The 19,946-nt window shown below is 40.9% G+C and overlaps 1 protein-coding gene across 5 annotated transcripts in view; it reads right to left on the bottom strand.

The window, feature by feature from the left end:
- Positions 1–19,946, bottom strand: part of KIAA0319L (KIAA0319 like) — a 94,599-nt gene that overhangs the window by 44,516 nt on the left and 30,137 nt on the right. For all 5 annotated transcript variants that reach the window (XM_043875785.1, XM_043875787.1, XM_043875784.1 and 2 more), the window contains exon 3: positions 13,314–13,825. In XM_043875785.1, the coding sequence (XP_043731720.1) occupies positions 13,314–13,825 (512 nt within the window). The remainder of the gene's footprint in view (positions 1–13,313; positions 13,826–19,946) is intronic.

Below are 19,946 nucleotides of genomic sequence, written 5' to 3'. Positions count from 1 at the left end.
GGCACCAGGGAAGTGTGGTTGGTTTTGGGCAAACGAGCACCCGGAGGTTTTGGGGGCTATGGAAATGTTGACTGGCTGTGGTTATGACATACAGCTCTCTGTCGTTGTGGTTTAGTTGTTAAGTGACGTCCGACTCTTTGGGACCTCGTGACTGTAGCCTCCAGGCTCCTCTGTCCGTGGGATTTCCCCAGACAGGAATATTGGACTGAGTTGCCATCTCCTTCTCCAGGCACTCCTTCCAACCCAGGCATCGAACCTGTGTCTCTTGCATTAGCAGGCAGATTGTTTACCACTGAGCCACGGAGGAAGCCATACAACTCTCTACATTTACTAAAATCACTGAATTGTACACCTAAAAGGAGTGAGCTTTACGGTATGTAAACTATATCTCAATAAAACTGTAAATTATACCTCAATAAAAGAAGAGAATATAAGGTATGATTATATTTAAAAACTCTAGAAAATCTATAATAACCTAAAGCAGACCAGTGGTTGCCTAGAATAGGGAGGGAATGGAAAGGAAAGACAGGAGGAAACTCTGGGAGTAACAGATATGTTCATGATCTATTTTTGTAGTGATGATTTTATGGGTATATACATATGTTAAAAATAATCAAATTATCCACTTTAACATGCACAGTTTAGGGAATTCGCTGGTGGCCCAGTGGTCAGGACTCCATGCTTCCACTGCAGGGGGCACAGGTTCAATCCCTGGTGAGGGAACTAAGACCCCACAGGTTGTACAGCACAGCCAATAAACAAATAAACAAACCATTAAAAGAATGTATAGTTTATGATGTGTCAATTATATGACAATAAAGCTGTTTTTAAAAAGCATGGTGTCGTGCTCACTTCAGCAGCATGGTGTCCACAGAAGACCAAAGACCCTATTCAGTGTGGTTGGAGTGGAAAAGAGAAGGCAGTGCCAGAAGATCATTCATCCAGCCAGAAATGTATTACTGATGGGTGCACAGCGTCACCTTCTCCTCATCAGACTGCTTCCACTTTTTATTAAATAAATACTATCTCACCGTTGAGTGTGAAGCTCTTTCTTTATCTGGAATTACTGCTTTAGAATGGATTCCCAGAAGTAGAAGCATAGGAATATTTCTAAGTAAGGCAGGCAGGCAGATTTTTATTTTTAAAGAAGCAGTTTATTATCATTATTACTATTTGTTTATTTTTAAAGAAACAGAAAAAGGAGATATGGAACAAATTATTTTACTTCAGAAAACTATGAAGTAATGCTAAAAGACTTTTAGGGATGATATAGGGTCAGGGAGACTTGGGTAGAATTCCCTTGGGACAATTTTTTCTGGCATTTGACAGAAATCATAAAAACTAACCCAACTGCATAAATCACGCCCCTGATGCCAACACCTGTTTCTTCGAGGAAGCTTTATTCAGAATGATGAAAGGTTTCTATTCACACTCTTTTTCTCCATCCCTTCATTTCTCTCCCCCTTCTCCCTCTTCCCCCATCTTCCTTCTTCCCTACCTCTACTCTGGGCCTACCTTTTACACATAGGGCAAGCCAGACCCACTCATTAATATCATAATTCAAAATGACAAAAAATTTCCTCCATCATAAGCAAAACAGAATTGTTTTGAGTAGGAGCCTGCAGGGTATACATGGCATGTTGATACTTATCCAGGTAGTATCACCACTGTCCAGATAGGAGCTCTCCTTCATAAGACACATGCTACACTAATGTCTACTAAATATTAAAGAGTGATTCACAAAAACTCAGCCCTCAACACATTTTTAGTTGAGACACAACTATATTTAAACAAAAACTACCATTGTCACTAACAAAAATCCTACCAGAGGAAAGATATCTCTCAGTAGCAAAGCCGGGGGGGCTGAATCACACATCCCAACCCCATTCTCAGCAAAAGCTGAGATTAGAACATGGCAGGGTTTATCTTTGTAATAGTCAGTTACAAAGTTATGTCTCTCAAAATCTCCTTCAGAAACTAAGACCATTCATGAAATGAGAAATGGGGAGGGATGACAGGAGTGTTAACTAAGATATGCCTGGTTTTGAGACTGTTTTCCCCATGGCTCAAGTTCGGCCAATTAGCAAAAGGCTGATAATGGAGCCACAACAAAACTCTCTTTACTTCTTGCTTCATAAGTCAACTTACAAAGTAGTCAACAAACACATTTTCAAATTTATTTCGCACAGTAAAAAAAAGCAGATAATCACATCAACCAAAGACTAAAACCACATGATCATCTCAATAGATGCATAAAAAGCATTTGATAAGATTCAACATCCATTCATGATAAAAGAAACTCTTACCAAAGCAGATATAAAGAAAATATATCTTAACATAATAAAAGCCACTTATGACAAACCCACAGCCAACCCAATACTTAACAGTAGAAAGCTGAAAGCCTTCCCAATAAATTCTGGAAAAAGACAAGAACTTCTAATAGTATTGGAAGTTCTAGTCACAGCAATCAGACAAGAAAAAGAAAGAAAACGTATCCATATTAGTAGGGAAGAAGTAAAATTATCACTGCATGCAGAGGACATGATACTCTCTTTATACACTGAGAAAACTATACAGACTCCACACAAAAACTGTTAGAACTGATGACTGAATTCAGCAAGGTAGCAGGATATAAGATATATAGAATATGTAGAAATCTGTTGCATTTCCTTATACTAATAATGAAATATCACAAAGTATAAAAAATTCCATTTAAAAATCACATAAGACTGGATACTACAAAACTCTTAAAGGAAAGCATAAGCAGAACACTCTAACATAAATCTCAGCAAGATCTTTTTTGATCCACCTCCTAGGGTAATAAAAATACTACTAATTAAACTTAAAAGCTTTTGCACAGCAAAGGAAACCATAAACAAAACAAAAAGACAACCCACAGAATGGGAGAAAATACTTGCAAATGAAGCCACTGACAAGAGATTAATCTCCAAAATACATGAACAGTTTATACAGCTAAATATCGAAAAAACAAACAACCCAATCAAAAAATGGACAGAAGACCTAAATAGACATTTTTCTAAAGAAGATACAGATGGCCAACAGGCACATGAAAAGATGCTCCACATAGTCAGTTGTTAGAAAAATGCAAATCAAAACTACAATAAGGTACCACTTCCCAACAGTCAAAATAGATATCATCAAAAAGTCTAAAATAATAAATCCTGGGAGGGTATGGAGAAAAGGAAACCTTCCGACATTGCTGGTGAGAATGTAAACTGGTGCAGACTCAAAAAACCTCAAAAAACTAAAAAGAGAGTTACCATATGATCCAGGATCATGCATCTAGAAATATATGTATCTATATATATACCATATATCTAGAAAAGACAAAAGCTCTAATTGAAAAGATACATGCACCCCAACTTCTCACAGCAGCACAGACATGGAAGCAATTGATGAATGGATAAAGATGTGGTGTGTAAATATATACATACACATAGACATGCACACAATGGAATACTGCATGCATACATGTGTGCTCAGTGATGCCAACTCTTTGCGGTCCCACGGATTGTAGTCCACCAGGCTCCTCTGTCCATGGGATTATTCTGGCAAGAATACTGAAGTGGGTTGCCATTTCCTACTCCAGGGGATCTTCCCAACCCAGGGATTGAACCCATGTGTCTCCTGCAGCTCCTGCATTGGCAGATGGATTCTTTACCACTGGGAAAGCAATGGAATATTACTCAGCCATAAAAAAGAATGAAACAGTGCCATATGCAGCAACATGGATGAAACCTAGAGATTATTATACTATGTAAAGTAAGTGAGACACAGAAAAACAAATATTATATCATTCAAATGTGGAATCAAAAAAAAAAGTAAAAATGAACTTATTTACAAAATAGAAACAGACTCACAGACATAGAAAACAAATTTATGGTTACCAAAGGGGAAAGTGGCAAGGGGGGGTGGGGAGCATAAATTGGGAGTATGGGATTAACAGAAGCATACCACCATGTGTAAAAGAGATAAACAACAAGTCTCACTGTATAACACAGGGAACTATATTCAGCATCTTATAGTAAACTGTAATGGAAAAGAATCTTTGAAGTATGTATCTATACATACGCGTAACCAATTCCCTTTGCTGTATAGCTGAAGCTAACACAACAAATCAACCATACTTCAACTAAAAAAACCAACAGATAATCAGATAAAAGAACCAGAACTCAGATTAGAGGAGAAAGGGTACAGTCACAGTGGAAGAAAGAATAAGGAGACGGTATCATGGTTCAGGCACTAATACCTTTAAAAAGGAAAAGCACAGTAACAGGGACTTTTAACAAATAACTTGACACATTTACTTGGGGCTGTGCGGGTCTTTGCCGCCGTGGGGCATCTCCTGCTGCGCGGCACGGGCTCTAGGACGCACAGGCTTCAGTGGCTGCAGCACGGGGGCTCAGTAGTTGCCGCTCCCAGACTCTAGAGCACGGGTTCAATAGTTGCGGTGCGTGGGCTTCGCTGCTCCTCAACATGTGGGACCTTCCTGGACCAGGGACTGAACTGTGTCTCCTGCACTGGCAGGCAGATTCTTTATCACTGAGCCACCGGGCAGGCCCTAGGAGGGATTCTTGGATACTCACAACAAAGAAACAGGCTGCCCAGTTTTTCTCTCAATGCAACAAGCCACTCAGGTAAGATTAAAAGGGTGGAGGACGGGGGCTGTCGAGGATGTATTTAATGAACATATACACACAGACAACACGGGAAGGGCCTAGGTCACTAAGATGTGAGAAACCCACAACCCTGGTCCAGGCCAAAGGGCTGGAAGGGAACCTGGGCCTAATAAAAATTTTTGTGTCTGCTGCTCAGATAACTGAGAATGAGGAGCTGGAGAAAACTAGGTCCTCAGAGATTCCAAATGTGTCAGGAAATAATAACCAGAAGAACAAAAGAACCCTTGGTAAAAATTTCACAAGTCTAAAGGATTAAAGGAAAGATTTAAAAACAAAAACTACGAGAAAGCAACCAAGTGGAAAACCCTGAAAAACAAACCAAACCAAACCAAAAGTACAGATGAGGGAAACAAAACTGCTTGGGTTTCTGTCCTTGGTTATGCAAGGCTCTTTGCTGCTGCTGCTGCTCACACCCCACGCCTCTATCTTATGGTAAGAGGTAAGTTCCAACCTTCTGTAGAGTCAGCACAAGTTTTCCTTGGTGATAAAGACAGCAGAGAAGTGTCCAAGGGCTTGGCTCATTTATCCTCCTCAGTCATGTTTTCTACAGAAAGTCACTTGCTTATAGGGGTTGAAAAGGTGTAATACTGACTACAAATGGGGAGACGGTGCTGGTAGAGAGAAAGCAGCACCTCAGATCTCCTGAAATCAAAGCTTACATGTGGGGATACCTAATTGGGCCTTTATTTCCGGGGCTCAAAGAGAACACTCTTTCAGAAAGCAGGATTGGCAGCAGTTAATTGCCAGTGACTGAACTCCTTGTACTGCAAATGTTCCTGTACCCAATCAACAAGCTTTCATGCTCTTCCCACCAACAATTCAGAGGTTCATGACACAGAAAGGATAAAGTACTTAAACCAACAGTACAAGCTTCTCCTTTTCTAAGCTGAGAAAGGTGAATAAATTCACGGCATTCCTTTCCACTTCTAGAATTGCTGAAAGTTCACAATATCTACATATTTTCAAAAGAATGAAAAAATGCTACTGACAACCCCAGGCCTTTGCAATTCTGTACGCATTTCAGGCAGAGACAAGAGTAATTTTCCATGCAATTTCTTCCTCCTTTGGATGCAGACTTGCTTGACCTACCCTAGTGAAAACAGTACAAACTAAAAACTAATGCTGCTACTCAGTCTTCCCTAATTAGAAGACCTGCAGTGCATACAGTTCTCTTACTCTCTCTAGTATGTTAAACAGAAGTCTGAACTCCAAGTCCTCTTCTGAAAGAAAGGTCTAGCAATTAACCATTCTGAATGCACAAGGTGATCGGACCACCCCACCAGAGCTATCCATGGCCTTCGGGATGAGAATGAAATGCCTAAGCGTGGTATAAGGTCAAATTTCACTTGTCTGGATCTGAAGACCACTCTCCCCATTTTTCAGCAATGCCTACAGTTCCCAACATGTAATGCCAAACTATGTAATGTCTCCGTGTGACACTGCACAAAGCCCACTTCCACGCCAGGGCTTCAAAGTTCAAGCTCAATATTCTTCCCTCCACGTCCACCCACTCTCCATGTTAGACCATAAAGCTTGGGAGCCTGTCCGTGCTTGCATGCGTGCTAAATCAATTCAGTTGTGTCTGACTCTGCCACCCTATGGACCACGGCTCACCAGGGTCCTCTGTCCATGGCATTCCCCAGGCAAGAATACTGGAGTGGGTTGCCGTGCCCTCCTCCGGGGGATCTTCCCAACCAGGGAACGAACCTGCATCTCTTATGTCTACCTGCATTGGCAGGTGGCTAGCAGCAATTTATTGCCACTGTCTATGACTGGTGAACAACAAGAAAAAGAATTCCTCAGCCAACACAACTTCAGGATCCTCCCCCACCTGAATTCTGCAAGGCCTAAGTTTGAGTTTTCACCATCTTCCAGTAGACTGTCAGGCCTAAATCTACCATAGGTCTAATTTTACTTGTCTAATTTTATGGATCATAGTTATCCTGTACTGTGCTGACTGGGTTCATCTCTGCCAATGTTGTGTTCAGTGACTTCATGTTGTAGTCTGAAATTGGTCATGGTGGTAGTATTTACACCACATAAATTAGCAGAGTCTACAACTCGGGATTTGACTTTGTTTTATAGGGGGAACACAGCCCAGTTGTTAAACACTAACCACACCACACCTGTTCCCAACCTCTTTTTCTCTTCCAAAAATTTCATTGAATTGTCTGGAATTCCTATTCCATATGACCAGAAAGTCACCAGTATGCTCAGTACCTTCATATTTTGTTCCCTATACCTCTTGTGGGACAGGCAACATATAAATTTTCAGGATCTGGTACAAAATGAAAATGTGGCTTACTTGTTCAAAAATTAAGAATTTCAAGATAATGAGAGCAGAACAGTAAATCAAGAACAAGGCCTTTCTAAGTGTGAGGACTGCATAGGCCGCATGCTCATAAAGTGATCCCTGACCTCGTAATCTTTTATTTATTTATTTATAATATATATTTTTATTTTTCTCTAGTTGCAGCGAGTGGGGGTTATTCTTCCTTGCAGGGCACAGGCTTCTCATTGCAGTGGTTTCTCTTGTTGTGGAGCACTGGCTCAGTAGTTGTGGCACACAGGCTTAGAGGCTCTGCAGCAAGCGGGATCTTCCCAGACCAGGGATCGAACTGGTGTCCCCTGAGTTGCAAGACAGATTCCTATCCACTGGACCACCAGGGAAGCCCCCTCTGATCTATTCTTAAGGGTAAGTCTGCACGCCTTGAAGGATGCAGTTTCCCATGTATCTCTGCAATACGATGGCTACTTATTCTCCCATACTTCAGGATTAAAGGTGGGATGCTACTTTACTTGCTCCCCTTCTCAACACCCTTTGCAAATCTTACTCTTCCATCTTTTCTGTAAAAGCCTCTTCTCCTCTGCTGTCTTGCTGCACAACCTCAACTCTCATCACAGCCGTCATCCCTCCACTTACTCATTACTCCTCCTACCTTACTGACGGCCTTGACAACTGGCTCTCAAAATTCCTCTTCACTGCAGGTCCTTGCCTCAAGAGTAAGAGCGAGAGGGCAGACTCTGGAGAGAATGAGACCGCCTGTGTTCAAGTTTTGGTACTACCATTCAGTAGCTATGCTGCCTTGGCCACGTGCCTTAACCTTTCTTTTCCTGAGTTTCCTCATTTGTAAAATAAAAAAGTAAGTCGTAGGATTTGTTGTATAGATAAAACAGTTAATTCGTGTAAAAGGCTCAGAATAGTACCTGACACACAGTAAGTACTACCAGTAAACATTAACTGTTGCTGTTATTATCATTATCATCATCCTTACTAAAGGTCTCAAGGTCTACATGGATGACTCATTCAACATGTTCTTTGAGCTCCTTATCATCAATAAATTTCTTCTCTGCTCTATCCCAGCAACTCTCTTCCATAGCTTCACCCTAGACCTTGTAATCACTGTAACTTCTACAGCTCTGAAACCTGAAATTCAAACATCCTGTCCTTCCCTCACATGTACTTGTTCTGTGTATCTGTTTCCCATCACCAAAGTCTCTGAATGCCAGACTCCTGTACTGAATCTCCGTCAACCCCTCCCAACTTTGCCTCTCTTCCTTTCTTATATCTCTTTTATCCACTCTCTTGACAATGACCTCCATTTCCATGCCTCCATCTCCTTCCATACAAAATCGGCAAAGTTCTAATCTTGGCTGAATCAAACCACCAACCTTTCCTTGACAGGGCTGCTGAGAGGTCCTGAGGAGAATCATACGACCATAATTGTAAACTCGTGTTCTCCATCTTCAAGGCTACCCAGCAACCTTTCTATTTCCTTACCTTGTTTCCCATCTCCGATCCTGATCAATGGTCATTTCAGACTCTACCACTCTCTCCGGGTCTCTCACTCCTGCCGACTACCCACCCATCCCCACTCCACTTACCTCTGCTTCTACTGTCAATAAATGATTTATTCCACTTCAGGAAAAAACAAGAATGAGATTAGAACTACCACAATTTCCTTCTCTCGAACCAACAGTCCACCTCAGTCACATCCCAATCCACTCATTCCTTCCTTCCTGTCACAGTGAAGGAGAGTCTCTCCTCCTGCCTAAGACTCATGAGTGTCCCGTATTCTGACCCCGCCCTATGAGGCTGTGCTGTGCTCAGTCGCTTCAGTCGGGTCCGACTCTATGCGACCCCAGGGACTGCAGCCCGCCAGGCTCCTCTGTCCATGGGGACTCTCCAGCTAAGAATACTGGAGTGGGTTGCCATGCCCTCCTCCAGGGGTTCTTTCCAACCTAGGGATCAAATCAAGGTCTCCCATATTGCAGGCAGATTCTTTACCATCTGAGCCACCAGGGAAGCTGTAAAAATGCAAATTCTCAGGCCCCACTTTAAACAAAGTGAATCAGAAACTCTGGAGCTAGGACCCAGCAATCTGTTTTTAACAAGGCCTCCAAGTGATTCTGTTAAAGTTTGAGATCCTCAGCCCTGAGGGAGAATTGTCTTTATCCTCTTTCCCATATCTTCAACTTCCTTTAGTACAATAGTTCCCTTGCCCAAAGGGCCTCCTTCTTGACTGCTCCATGGACCTTCATTCTATTCATCACACAGTAAGGTATCTAACCATTTCATTCCCTGTTAAGATAAAGACTAATATTTTAAGAAGGCCTGAAGGCTGGCTCTTCCAATCCCAAAGAAGGGCAGTGCCAAAGAATGATCAAACTACCATACAACTGCATTCATTTCACACACCATTAAGGTTATGCTCAAAGTCCTTCAAGTGAGACTTCAGCAGTGTGTGAACCGAGAACTTCCAGCTGTACAAGCTGAATTTAGAAAGGGCAGAGGAGCCAGAGCTCAAATTGCCAATGTTCGCTGGATCATGGAGACAGCAGGGAAATTCTAGGAAAACATCTACTTCTGCTTCATGGACTATGCTAAAGACTCTGACTGTGTGGATCACAACAAACTGTGGAAAATTCTTCAAGAGATGGGAATACCAGACCACCTTACCTGTCTCCTGAAAAACGAGTATGCAGGTCAAGAAGCAACTGTTAGAACTGGCCATAGAACAAAGGACTGGTACAGAATTGGTAAAGGAGTACATCAAGGCTGTATATTGTCACCCTACTTATTTAACTTATATGCAGAGTACATCACGCGAAATACTGGGCTGGATGAATCATGAGCTAGAATCAAGACTGCCAGGAGAAATACCAACAACTTCAGATACCCAGATGATACTATTCTAATGGCAGGAAGTGAAGAAGAACTAAAGAGCCTCTTGATGGGGGAGAAAGAGGAGAGTGAAAAAGCTGGCTTAAAACTCAACATTCAAAAAAACTAAGATCATGGCATCTAGTCCCATCACTTCATGTCAAACAGAAGGGGAAAAGTGGACACAGTGATAGATTTTATTTTCTTGCTTCCCTTGTGGTTCAGTTGGTAAAGAATGAACCAACTGGGTTCAATCTCTGGGTTGGGAAGATCCCCTGGAGAAGGGAAAGGCTACCTACTCCAGCATTCTGGCCTGGAGAAGTCCATGGACTATAGTTCATGGGGTCACAAAGAGTGAGACAGGACTGAGCAACTTTCACTTTCACTTTATCTTCTTGGGCTCCAAAAATCACTGCTGACAATGATTGCAGCCATGAAATTGAACGACGTTTACTCCTTGGAAGGGAAGCTATGACAAACCTAGATAGCATATTAAAAAACAGAGACATCACTTTGCCAACAAAGTTCCATACAGTCAAAGCTATGGTTTTCACTGTAATAATGTACAGATCTGAGAGCTGGACCATAAAGAAGCCTGAGCGCCAAAGAATTGATGATTTTGAATTGTGGTGGTAGAGAAGACTCTCGAGAGTCTCTTGAACTGCAAGGAGATGAAACCAGTCAATCCTAAGGAAATCAACCCTTAATATTCATTGAAAGGACTGATTGTAAAGCTCTAATACTCAGACCACCTGATGAGATGAGCCAACTCATTGAAAAGGCTTTGATGCTTGGTAAGACTGAAGGCAAAAGAAGGGGCAGCAGAGGATGAGATGGTTAGATAGCATCACTGACTCAACGGACATGGATCTGAGCAAACTCTGGGAGACAGGATAGGACAGTGAAGCCTGGTGTGCTGCAGTCCATGGGGTCGCAAGAGCTGGACACGACCTGGCAACTGAACGAGGCTCTGAACACCTTTGAAGCCTCTTCTTTCTCTAAAGGTCTCTTGCTCTGTTTGCCAAACAAGACCAGTCTCTCTCAACTTTGTGATCTTGCCATGTTCTAAGGAATCTAACACACTTTGAAACTGTTATTCTTTCTGCCTGAATTATTCTGCTGGTTTTTTCCCCTAATTCCTACTTCTACTTCAATCTCAGCTTCAACTTTCCTTACTTAGGGTGGCCTAACTTGACCCCTTAATCTTAATTAGGTCCCTGTTAGATGTTCTTACAGTACTCTACTTACCCTCTTATAATGTACATCGAGCTTATCAGTATTTAATTATCATAAATGACATGCCTATTTTCCTTGCCAGAGTATAAGCTCTATTAGGGCAGGAATCATGATCTTATTTGACATAATATTTGTACTGCCTTGCTTTTAGTACAACACCCTACAGACAGTAAATGTGCAGTAAGTATGTGCTGACTAAACCTCTGCACACACTGGACCTCTCTCCAGAATTTTTTTTTTTAACTTTTAAACCCCAAGTGAAATTCTACACATCCATTAAGAAATAAATTAAACATCTCTGTAAACTCTTCCCTGCACATACACATCACCTGCCTGCTCAGAGGATCACTTCTTCTTTGGTGTTCCTATTGTGTAGTAGTGGGTTAGCCAAAAGTTCGTTTGGGTTTTTCCATAAGATGTTACAGAAAAACCCAAACAAACTTTTTGGCCAACCCAATACATAAATCTACTAATGCACTAATTACACACTACTGGGGGACTTCCCGAGTGGTCCAGTGGTTAGGAATCCACCAGCCAACGCCAGGGACACAGGTTCAATCCCTGGTCTGGGACGATCCCACCTGCCGCAGGGCAACGAGGCCTGTGGGCCACAGCTACTGAGCCAAATGTGCCCTAGAACCCATGCTTCTGCAACAAGAGAAGCCACTGCAATGAGAAGCCCCCATGCCACAAAAACAGAGTAGCCCCCACTCACTGCAACTAGAGAAAGCCCATGAGCCGCAATGAAGACACAGCACAGTCAAAAAAATAAAATAAAATTTTAAAAGCTGGTTCTTTAAAAAAAAATAAAAAATTATACAGTATTGTGAACACCATCTTCATGCCTGAGTTTCCACTAGACTATAAACTCCTGAGAGCACAGATCATGTCTTGTTTACCTCTAGTGCTTAGGAAAGTACCTGACACTGACAATAAGTGAAAGTCGCTCAGTCGTGTCCGACTCTTTGCGATTCCATGGACTATACAGTCCATGGCATTTTCCAGGCTAGAATACTAGAATGGGTAGCCTTTCCCTTCTCCAGGGGATCTTCCCAACCAAGGGATTGAACCCAGGTCTCCGGCATTGCAGGCAGATTCTTTACCAGCTGAGCCACCAGGGAAGCCCAAGAATACTGGAGTGGGTAGCCTATCCCTTCTCCAGCGGATCTTCCAGACCCAGGAATCGAACCAGGGTCTCCTGCATTGCAGGCAGATTCTTTACCAACTGAGCTATGAGGGAAGCCTGACATTGACAATAAAAGTCCATAAATGTTTATGAGCAAATTGAACCTAATACTGTAGCTCTAAAATTGCACTGAAAGGTTCTGCTATTCATTAGCTGCATGATCAAACTGTTTAACCTATATGGACCTCAGTTTCCTCACTAGGAAAACGGGGTTAATAACACATACTTGGAAATACTGCTATGAAAATTAAACAAAATGACATAACACAGTGATTAGCACACACAGTGTCTGGCATGTAGTAGCCTCCCCACTCTGGCTTTAACTTGGTAGAGACAACTAGGACAAAACAAAGACAAAAATAAGTCACAGCAATTGAGGGAGAATGAGCACAGGGTGAGTCATTCCTCTTAATCGTTTGCCCAGGAAGATCAACAATGAAGAAACATAATAAGCAGAATAAACTCTACTGGTAGTATCTCCCTTAGCATACAAAGCTTGGTAAGAATTCACCCAAGGCCTCTTGGCTAATGGCCACATCCGACTCCCCAGACCAGCAGGTCCAGGTCTTATGCAGTACCAGGATGGTTACTTTAGAATGAAATAGAAACTATCTCATAAGGAAAGTGTTTACCAGCAGGAGATGGGGGAGGAGGAGGAGAACTTGACTGCAACCGCATCAATCAAGTGTTTTGCAATCCGGCAGAAAATGCTGCAGAATCGCTGGTGGAGACTAACACCCACACAAACGTACTTACCTGTAGCCAAGAACCAGCTTAGACAAGATAATGAGCAGCTTTCTGCTTAAACCAAAACAATGGTCGGATCTGCATGGAGTGCACATCCCTAAGATCAAATCACCCGTGAACACCTGGGCAGCACCGACTAAGCTGACACCAAGCAGCTGTGGACACACACTCCTCAGCCTGTGAGCGCCGCCCACAAGCACCGCTTCGAAGCTCGTGTGTGCCAAATGCAAAAGCAGATTAAACTAGTTTTCTAGCCGCTCCTTATTCATGATATGCTTACCTCTGCAGAGCCAGTGCTGTTTAGATCACCGAGTTCATTCGTTTTAGAAGGCTGTGTCACTGCAGCTACTTCTTCACTGGGATTCTCTCTCTTCCGAAGCTTCCTGATTAAGCTCCACTGGTCACTGGATGAAGTGGGTCTGAATGGAGTTCTGGGTGGGCTCTGCCTCCTCCAAGATGCTCTGTTCCAACCTAGCCCCAAAATATGTGGTACATCATCTTCAGGTAGAAATTCCAAATCATCTTCAACTTGGAATTTTTTGAAAAACACCAGCATTGAGTTGGAAGAGTCTGTCCTAAAAGCCTGGCAGCTCTGGGGCCTGCTGCAGTCTGCCTGGATGCACATCCCCTCTAACCACCAAAAGGCATGACAGGCAGAGTCCTGGCAGCAGGCAGCCCAACATGACTGGAGAGAGGGGGTTCCTTCTAGAAGCTGGAGGTGATTTTCTCCCCTGGATCTCAGGCCAAAACCAAACTGTGTCTTCACTCGCTGGCACCTGCTCTCCTTGGCATCTAAAAACAAAGAATGGAAACATTTTAAAATGAAATAAAAGCAGAGACTCCAGCTCTGTAAAGAGTCCTGAATACCAACATTGGAGGCTATTTTGAAGACCGGTTTTTAAGAGGGTGGGAAAGCTGCCTGGTAAGTGGAAAAGAAGACACAAAAGAGAGATTTTTTGGCTCAGCATATTTTAGCTGGTAGAAGTACTGCTCCATGCTTATTGCTGGCTCCCCTCCTCAATAAGTCCCTTGCATGTAGACCTTTTACAGAGAACTCCAGTTCATGTAACAGAAATGGAGCACTCCCCCTCCACTGAACTGGCAGCAACACAAACTGAGTTCCCTTGACCTCTTGCAGGCTGCAGGTTCATCCATTTTCTAATCAGCAGTTGGTCATAGTCAGGTGGCTTTGCACATCACAGCATTAATCAGAGCAGTAGTCAAGTTTACCAAAAATTTTATTCTGCTAGATGAACTTTCTAATGAGAAGTTATGTCATAATAAGAAATAAAGGAAGAGAAGTACAACAGTGACCTGCCATGGTTAACCTAGATAACATGGTCCAAAATTCTGGCTAATGTTGCTTATGGATAAACTTTTGAGCCACTGAATTTTTTCAGGCATGGTATTGGTTTTCCTGAAATATCACCTCATTTCTGTTTTCTTGGATAAAGCATTTTTTTTTAATAATTATTTTTATTTGGCTGCGCCGGGTCTTAGTTTCAGTATGTGGGATCTAGTTCCCTGGCCGGGGATCGAACCTGGGCCCCCTGCATTGGGAGCACAGAGACTTAGCCACCGGACCACCAGAGAAATCCCAAAGCATGTTCTAAAGTTTTCACACAGAGTTCATTTTAAGGTCTTAGTTATATAGGTGTCTGTAACCAACTATGGTCAGGGTGATGTGTGTATTAGTCACTCAGTCGTGTCCGACTCTGCAATCCCATGGACTGTAGCCGACCAGGCTTCTTTGTCCATGGATTCTCCAGGCAAGAATACTGGGGTGGGTACCCACGCACTTCTCCAGGGGATCTTCCCAACACAGGGATCGAACGTGGGTCTCCTGCACTGGAGTATTCCTCAAGTACTTCTGCACTACTTGAATCTCGTAAAGGCAGATTCTTTACCATCTGAGCCACCTCTAAGAAGTCAAGATTATACAGGGCCAGAACCAGGTGAGGCAAGGGAGATGCCCCGGGCACAAGTGTTAAGGAAGTGCTTAGTCTTAAGAGTCACGTAAGTGCAGGGTTGGCTTATCCCACCTTGAGATTGAGTGTCTCCTTAAATTTCACACCCTAGGTACCTCTTTCTTCACCCTAGTCCCAGCCAGGAGTTATAACATAAAATGCAGAATTACATATAGAAAATATGTAATAGAATCAAACCACTGAGGAGATAAGACATGCAGATAAGATGCCGATAAGACATGCAGATAAGACATCTGCATGTATGCATAACTGAAAAAGTGTTAGACTGACTAAAGCAACAACTGGATAATCCGCCAAAGCCATCGTGACTCAAAGGAAACACTAAGTGTGGATACTAGTCAACTGAAAGACAAGAGAAAAATAGGAAGGCTTGTGGATTATGGAGTCAAACACTATGGAAGCCAATCTACCACTGTGCTTTTAAAAAAAGAAATACGGGCACCAACCTAACATCAGACAAGGCAACTTAGAGGCCAGAAAAAAAAGAACTTCCTTAAGAAAAGGTGAATAAATAGAAACTATTTTAAAAATGATGCTACTAAGAGCTATAGAAACGCTCATTTCTTCATCTACCTTCTCACACAATAACCAATGGTATGACTCAGTAACAGCTGAGTGCACAGAGTTTATTGAAATCAGTAAATTGTTACATCAATAACTACTGTCAGTTACCTTTAGATCAACTTTCCATCATTCCTCTCACAAAAAGTCTCTCATATTTAATACAGTGAAAAGATCCACAAAAACAAAAATAACTTGCACTTTTCTATAAGCCAGTATTTTTTTTAATGTACCGTGACCTCCACTTCTGTCCTTGAAGGAGAAACTGCCATAGAATTTGCTTTCCTACTGTTGAGAAACTAGAAAACTAGACAAAAAATATATGTGAAACAATTGGTTTGGGGCACTTAACAACAATGTGATCTGGGACTGTGATCCCACAGAGAAAGGAAATAAACAAGGGTGAGCCCTATGATCACTTTGGCTTTCTGTTTACAGACCAGGCATGCTGCAGACTGTGAGACAGGGAAGAACCTAAGCAGAGCACGGTGGTCTTGCTCAGTTGACGAAACAAGAGTTCACGGGGACTGTGGTAGCTAGAAACTACCGGAAAGAAGGAGCTACACAGAGAAAGAGCTCCAGACATCTGGATAGTGGTTCCCCTTGGTGTAATACTAATTTACACCAAGTGTAGGTTGAAACCATGAAAGTTTAGAAAGCATTTTGAACTGAATGAAACTGAAAACACAACATACTAAAATGTGTGGGATACAGTTAAAGCAATGTTTAGAGGGGCATTTATAGCTTTACATGCTTATTTTAGAAAAGAAGAAAAGTCTAAAATCAATGATCTAGAAAGACACATAGGGCGAATGCATTGTGATGATAGAAGCAGAGATGGAAAAGATATAGCTGCATGCCAAGAAAAGTCAAGGACTAACAGTGACCACCAAAAGCTAAGAAGAGTTAAAGGAGGATTCTACCCAAAGATTCAGAAGGAAGCAACCCAGCCAACACCTTGATTTAGGATTTCTAATCTCCAGAACTATCAGCCTAAGCATGACTTTCTCCCCTTGCCTGGAAGAATACTTCAGAAGCCAGATGGCTCCAAGACTACCAAGGGCATAGATCCAGGGATCACTGACATCTGCAAATGTGACTGTGGCCTTTACTTAGAATAAATGAAGATACCCAGATGCTATTTGATGAACATGTACACGGATATATGATGCTGGAAAACTACAGGAATCTGTTGTTATGGGGCTTCTCTCTCTTTCAAGCTAAAATTAATAGCCCAACTGGAGCAAGGGGTAGAGCCCTGGATAAAAGTATGAGAAGCTCCACCAGGTACCTGTGCAGTCCAAGAGTACTGGTTTGAAACAAAGATGTCAGACCTAAAGCAAAATAAATACTTCTGAAGGGTCTGCTCTGAAAGGGCAAACAAAAGTGTCACAATCAATATAGGTCTGAAGTAGAAGCACAGAAGTTCCACAGAGAAAGAGTACTATAATGTAGCAAAGTCTTCAAGTATAAATTCTCCTTTATTAAATACCAGAGATATTATACTGACAAAGAAATCTCATAAACATAAAGAATGTGTGATAGACATTATGAGCAGTTCATTCCTTTTAATCATCATAAAATTCACATAAGAAAACAACCTTATAGATGTACAGAATGTGGGAAATTCTTAAAGAAGCACTCAACAATTATTAATCAATAGGGAATTCATTATAGAGAGAAACCCTATAAATGCAATGAACGTGGAAAAGCTTTTAGAAAGAACTCTATTCTTTTAAGTCAACAGAGAATTCAGACCAGTCAGAAACCCTTACTAATGTAAAGACTGTGAGAATGTCTATGCTCAGAAGGTAGCCCTTACTCATCATGACAGAATACATTGTGGAGAAAGACCTTTTATATGTAATGAAGGTGGGAAAGTTTTCAGGGATAACTTAACTCTGTTGGAACATAAGAAAATCCATACTGAAGAGAAACCATACTGGTATAATCAGTGTGGGAAAATCTTTAGGAACAATTCAACTCTTATTAATCATCAAAGAATGCATAAAGGAGAGAAACCCCATCACTGTAGTAAATGTGGAAAATCTTTCAGGTACACAACCTTTGCTGGACATCAGAAGACTCATAGTGAATAAACCCTACTTATGTAATGACTGTGGGAAATTCCATTGAAAGAGTTCAATTCTTATTGGACATCAGAGAACCAATACCAGAGAAACAAAATTATAAACAAAATTAATGTGGAAAGACTTTTCCCCCAAAGTTCAGCCCTTAAACAACATAGGAAAATTTATAACAAAGAAAGAATCATGAAATGCAGTTAATGTGGTAAATCACATAGAAGTAGTTTATTCCTTCTGAGCATTAAGAGAAGACATTCAATAAATTATACATCTAACAAAAACATTCTGTGTACTTCTATCCTGGAGAATTTCCCACTTGTGAGGATTTCAGTATAGTTTGTACTGGTGAAATATTTGAAGAACCTAATATAGATATAGTTACTGCAGAATACTATACAGCAAGTGAAAAGAATGAGGTCGAGTTCCATATGTAGCTGAAGAAATATACCCATGATACCTTTAGCAAGCTGCAGAAAACCTATATGTTATAGTCTTATTTATATTCTTCAGAATGAAGCTTTTTTGTTTGTAGATAAATGTATTCAAAAAGATATGGAAAAGTAAAGGCCAAACTTTAACAGGGAGAAAAATAATGATCTTATGCTTTCATCATAAAAGACAGAAAAAAAAAAAAAAATAAAAAAATAAAAAAATAAAAAAAATAAAAATTAAAAAAAAAAAAAAAAAGACAAAAAAAAAAAAAAAAAAAGAGTAAATTATATCCAAATAAGCAGAGAAAGGAAAAGATAAAGAGTAACCAATGAAACAGAAAACAAACAAAAAACAATAGAGAAAAACCAATGAAACACTAATCTAATTGTCTAAAAAGTCAATAAAATTGGTAAAGCTCTAGTGTGACTGATAACAGAAAAAAAAGAGAGAGAAGTCACAAATTGACAACATCAGGAATGAAAGCAGGGTTATCATTACTGATTCATTAAACGAGTAGAGCCAACTATGGTCCAAGGGCCAACTCTAGCTGCTGCCTATTATTGTAAATAAACTTTCACTGGAATATAGTCACTCACACTCATTTATTTATGTATTATGTATGGCTGCTTTTGTTCTAATGGCAGAGTTAAGTAGCTGCAACAGAGTTATCTTAGTATTAGTAAAGCCTAAAATATTGACTATTTGGCCCTTTAAGAAAGTCTGCCAACCCCAGGTGTATGAGAATATACTTTTTTTGAATTACTATTACTGAATAGAGCCTAAATTTAGATGTTAACTAATAGGAGACTGATAAGTTTCAAAGGACTTCGATTTTTATAGAGATGCAAATTATTTCTATCTGGTATAAAAGGCTTAACTAAAAAAGCACCCTTACTTCCCATCTAGCTATTATCCTTACCTCCTTATTCCTTCATCTCTTCAACAATTTCTTTTTTAGGTTTTTCTTTGCCACATTGCACAGCATACGGGATCTTAGTTCCCTGACTAGGGATTGAACCCGCACCCCCTGCAGTGGAAGTGCAGAGTCTTAACCACTGGACCACCAGGGAAGTCCTCAACAAATATTATCGAGCATCTGTTTCATGCTAGGCATTTCTTTGATGGAGTTTATAATTTAGATGGGGGAGACAGTGATTAAATAGACATAATAAAAAATGCAGAACTGCAAACGAATGTAAGTGCAATGAAGGAAAGAAATTCAGTCCTTATAGAATAAAGGTAGCTAACTTTGGAGCTTACTTATCAGAAATATTATCAAATATGTGATACGATACCAAAATAGTTATTGTATGTTATCTGGAATGAAAAACACTGGAAATAACTTACACATCCCTCAACAGAGAACTTGTTAAGTAAACTGAATTAGATTTATGCAGTTGCTGGGATAAGGCCACTCTCTATAGTCGTGATATGAAATGATATCCAGGAAACATTAAAACATTATGTGGAGAAAGAAAGGTGTATAGCAGTGTGTATAGTATGCCACAATCTGTGTGTGTGGGGGGAGTTTATATGTGTGTGTGTGTGTGTGTATACACACATATATATGCATAGACTATTTTTGGAAGAATATTCAAGAAACTGGCACAGTGGCTTTTAGGAGGAGAAACTAGGTACCTGAGAAACTTGTTTGTTCACTAAATATCATTACCTTTAGAATTTATACAATGTATATGTATTATATTTGGAAAAGTAAATTTTAAAAATAGTAAATAAAATTTTCAATGGCTGCACTCCCTTTGAATGAACCGAAATCCTTAACATAACCTAAAGAGATCTCATGTGGTCTGAACCCTGCCCACCTTGTAGGCCCCTGGCATCACG

Source organism: Cervus elaphus, chromosome 20, assembly GCF_910594005.1.
Source record: "Cervus elaphus chromosome 20, mCerEla1.1, whole genome shotgun sequence".
NCBI lineage: Eukaryota > Metazoa > Chordata > Mammalia > Artiodactyla > Cervidae > Cervus > Cervus elaphus.
The sequence above is the reverse complement of the archived record's forward strand: the minus strand, read 5'-3'. Positions and strand labels throughout refer to the sequence as shown.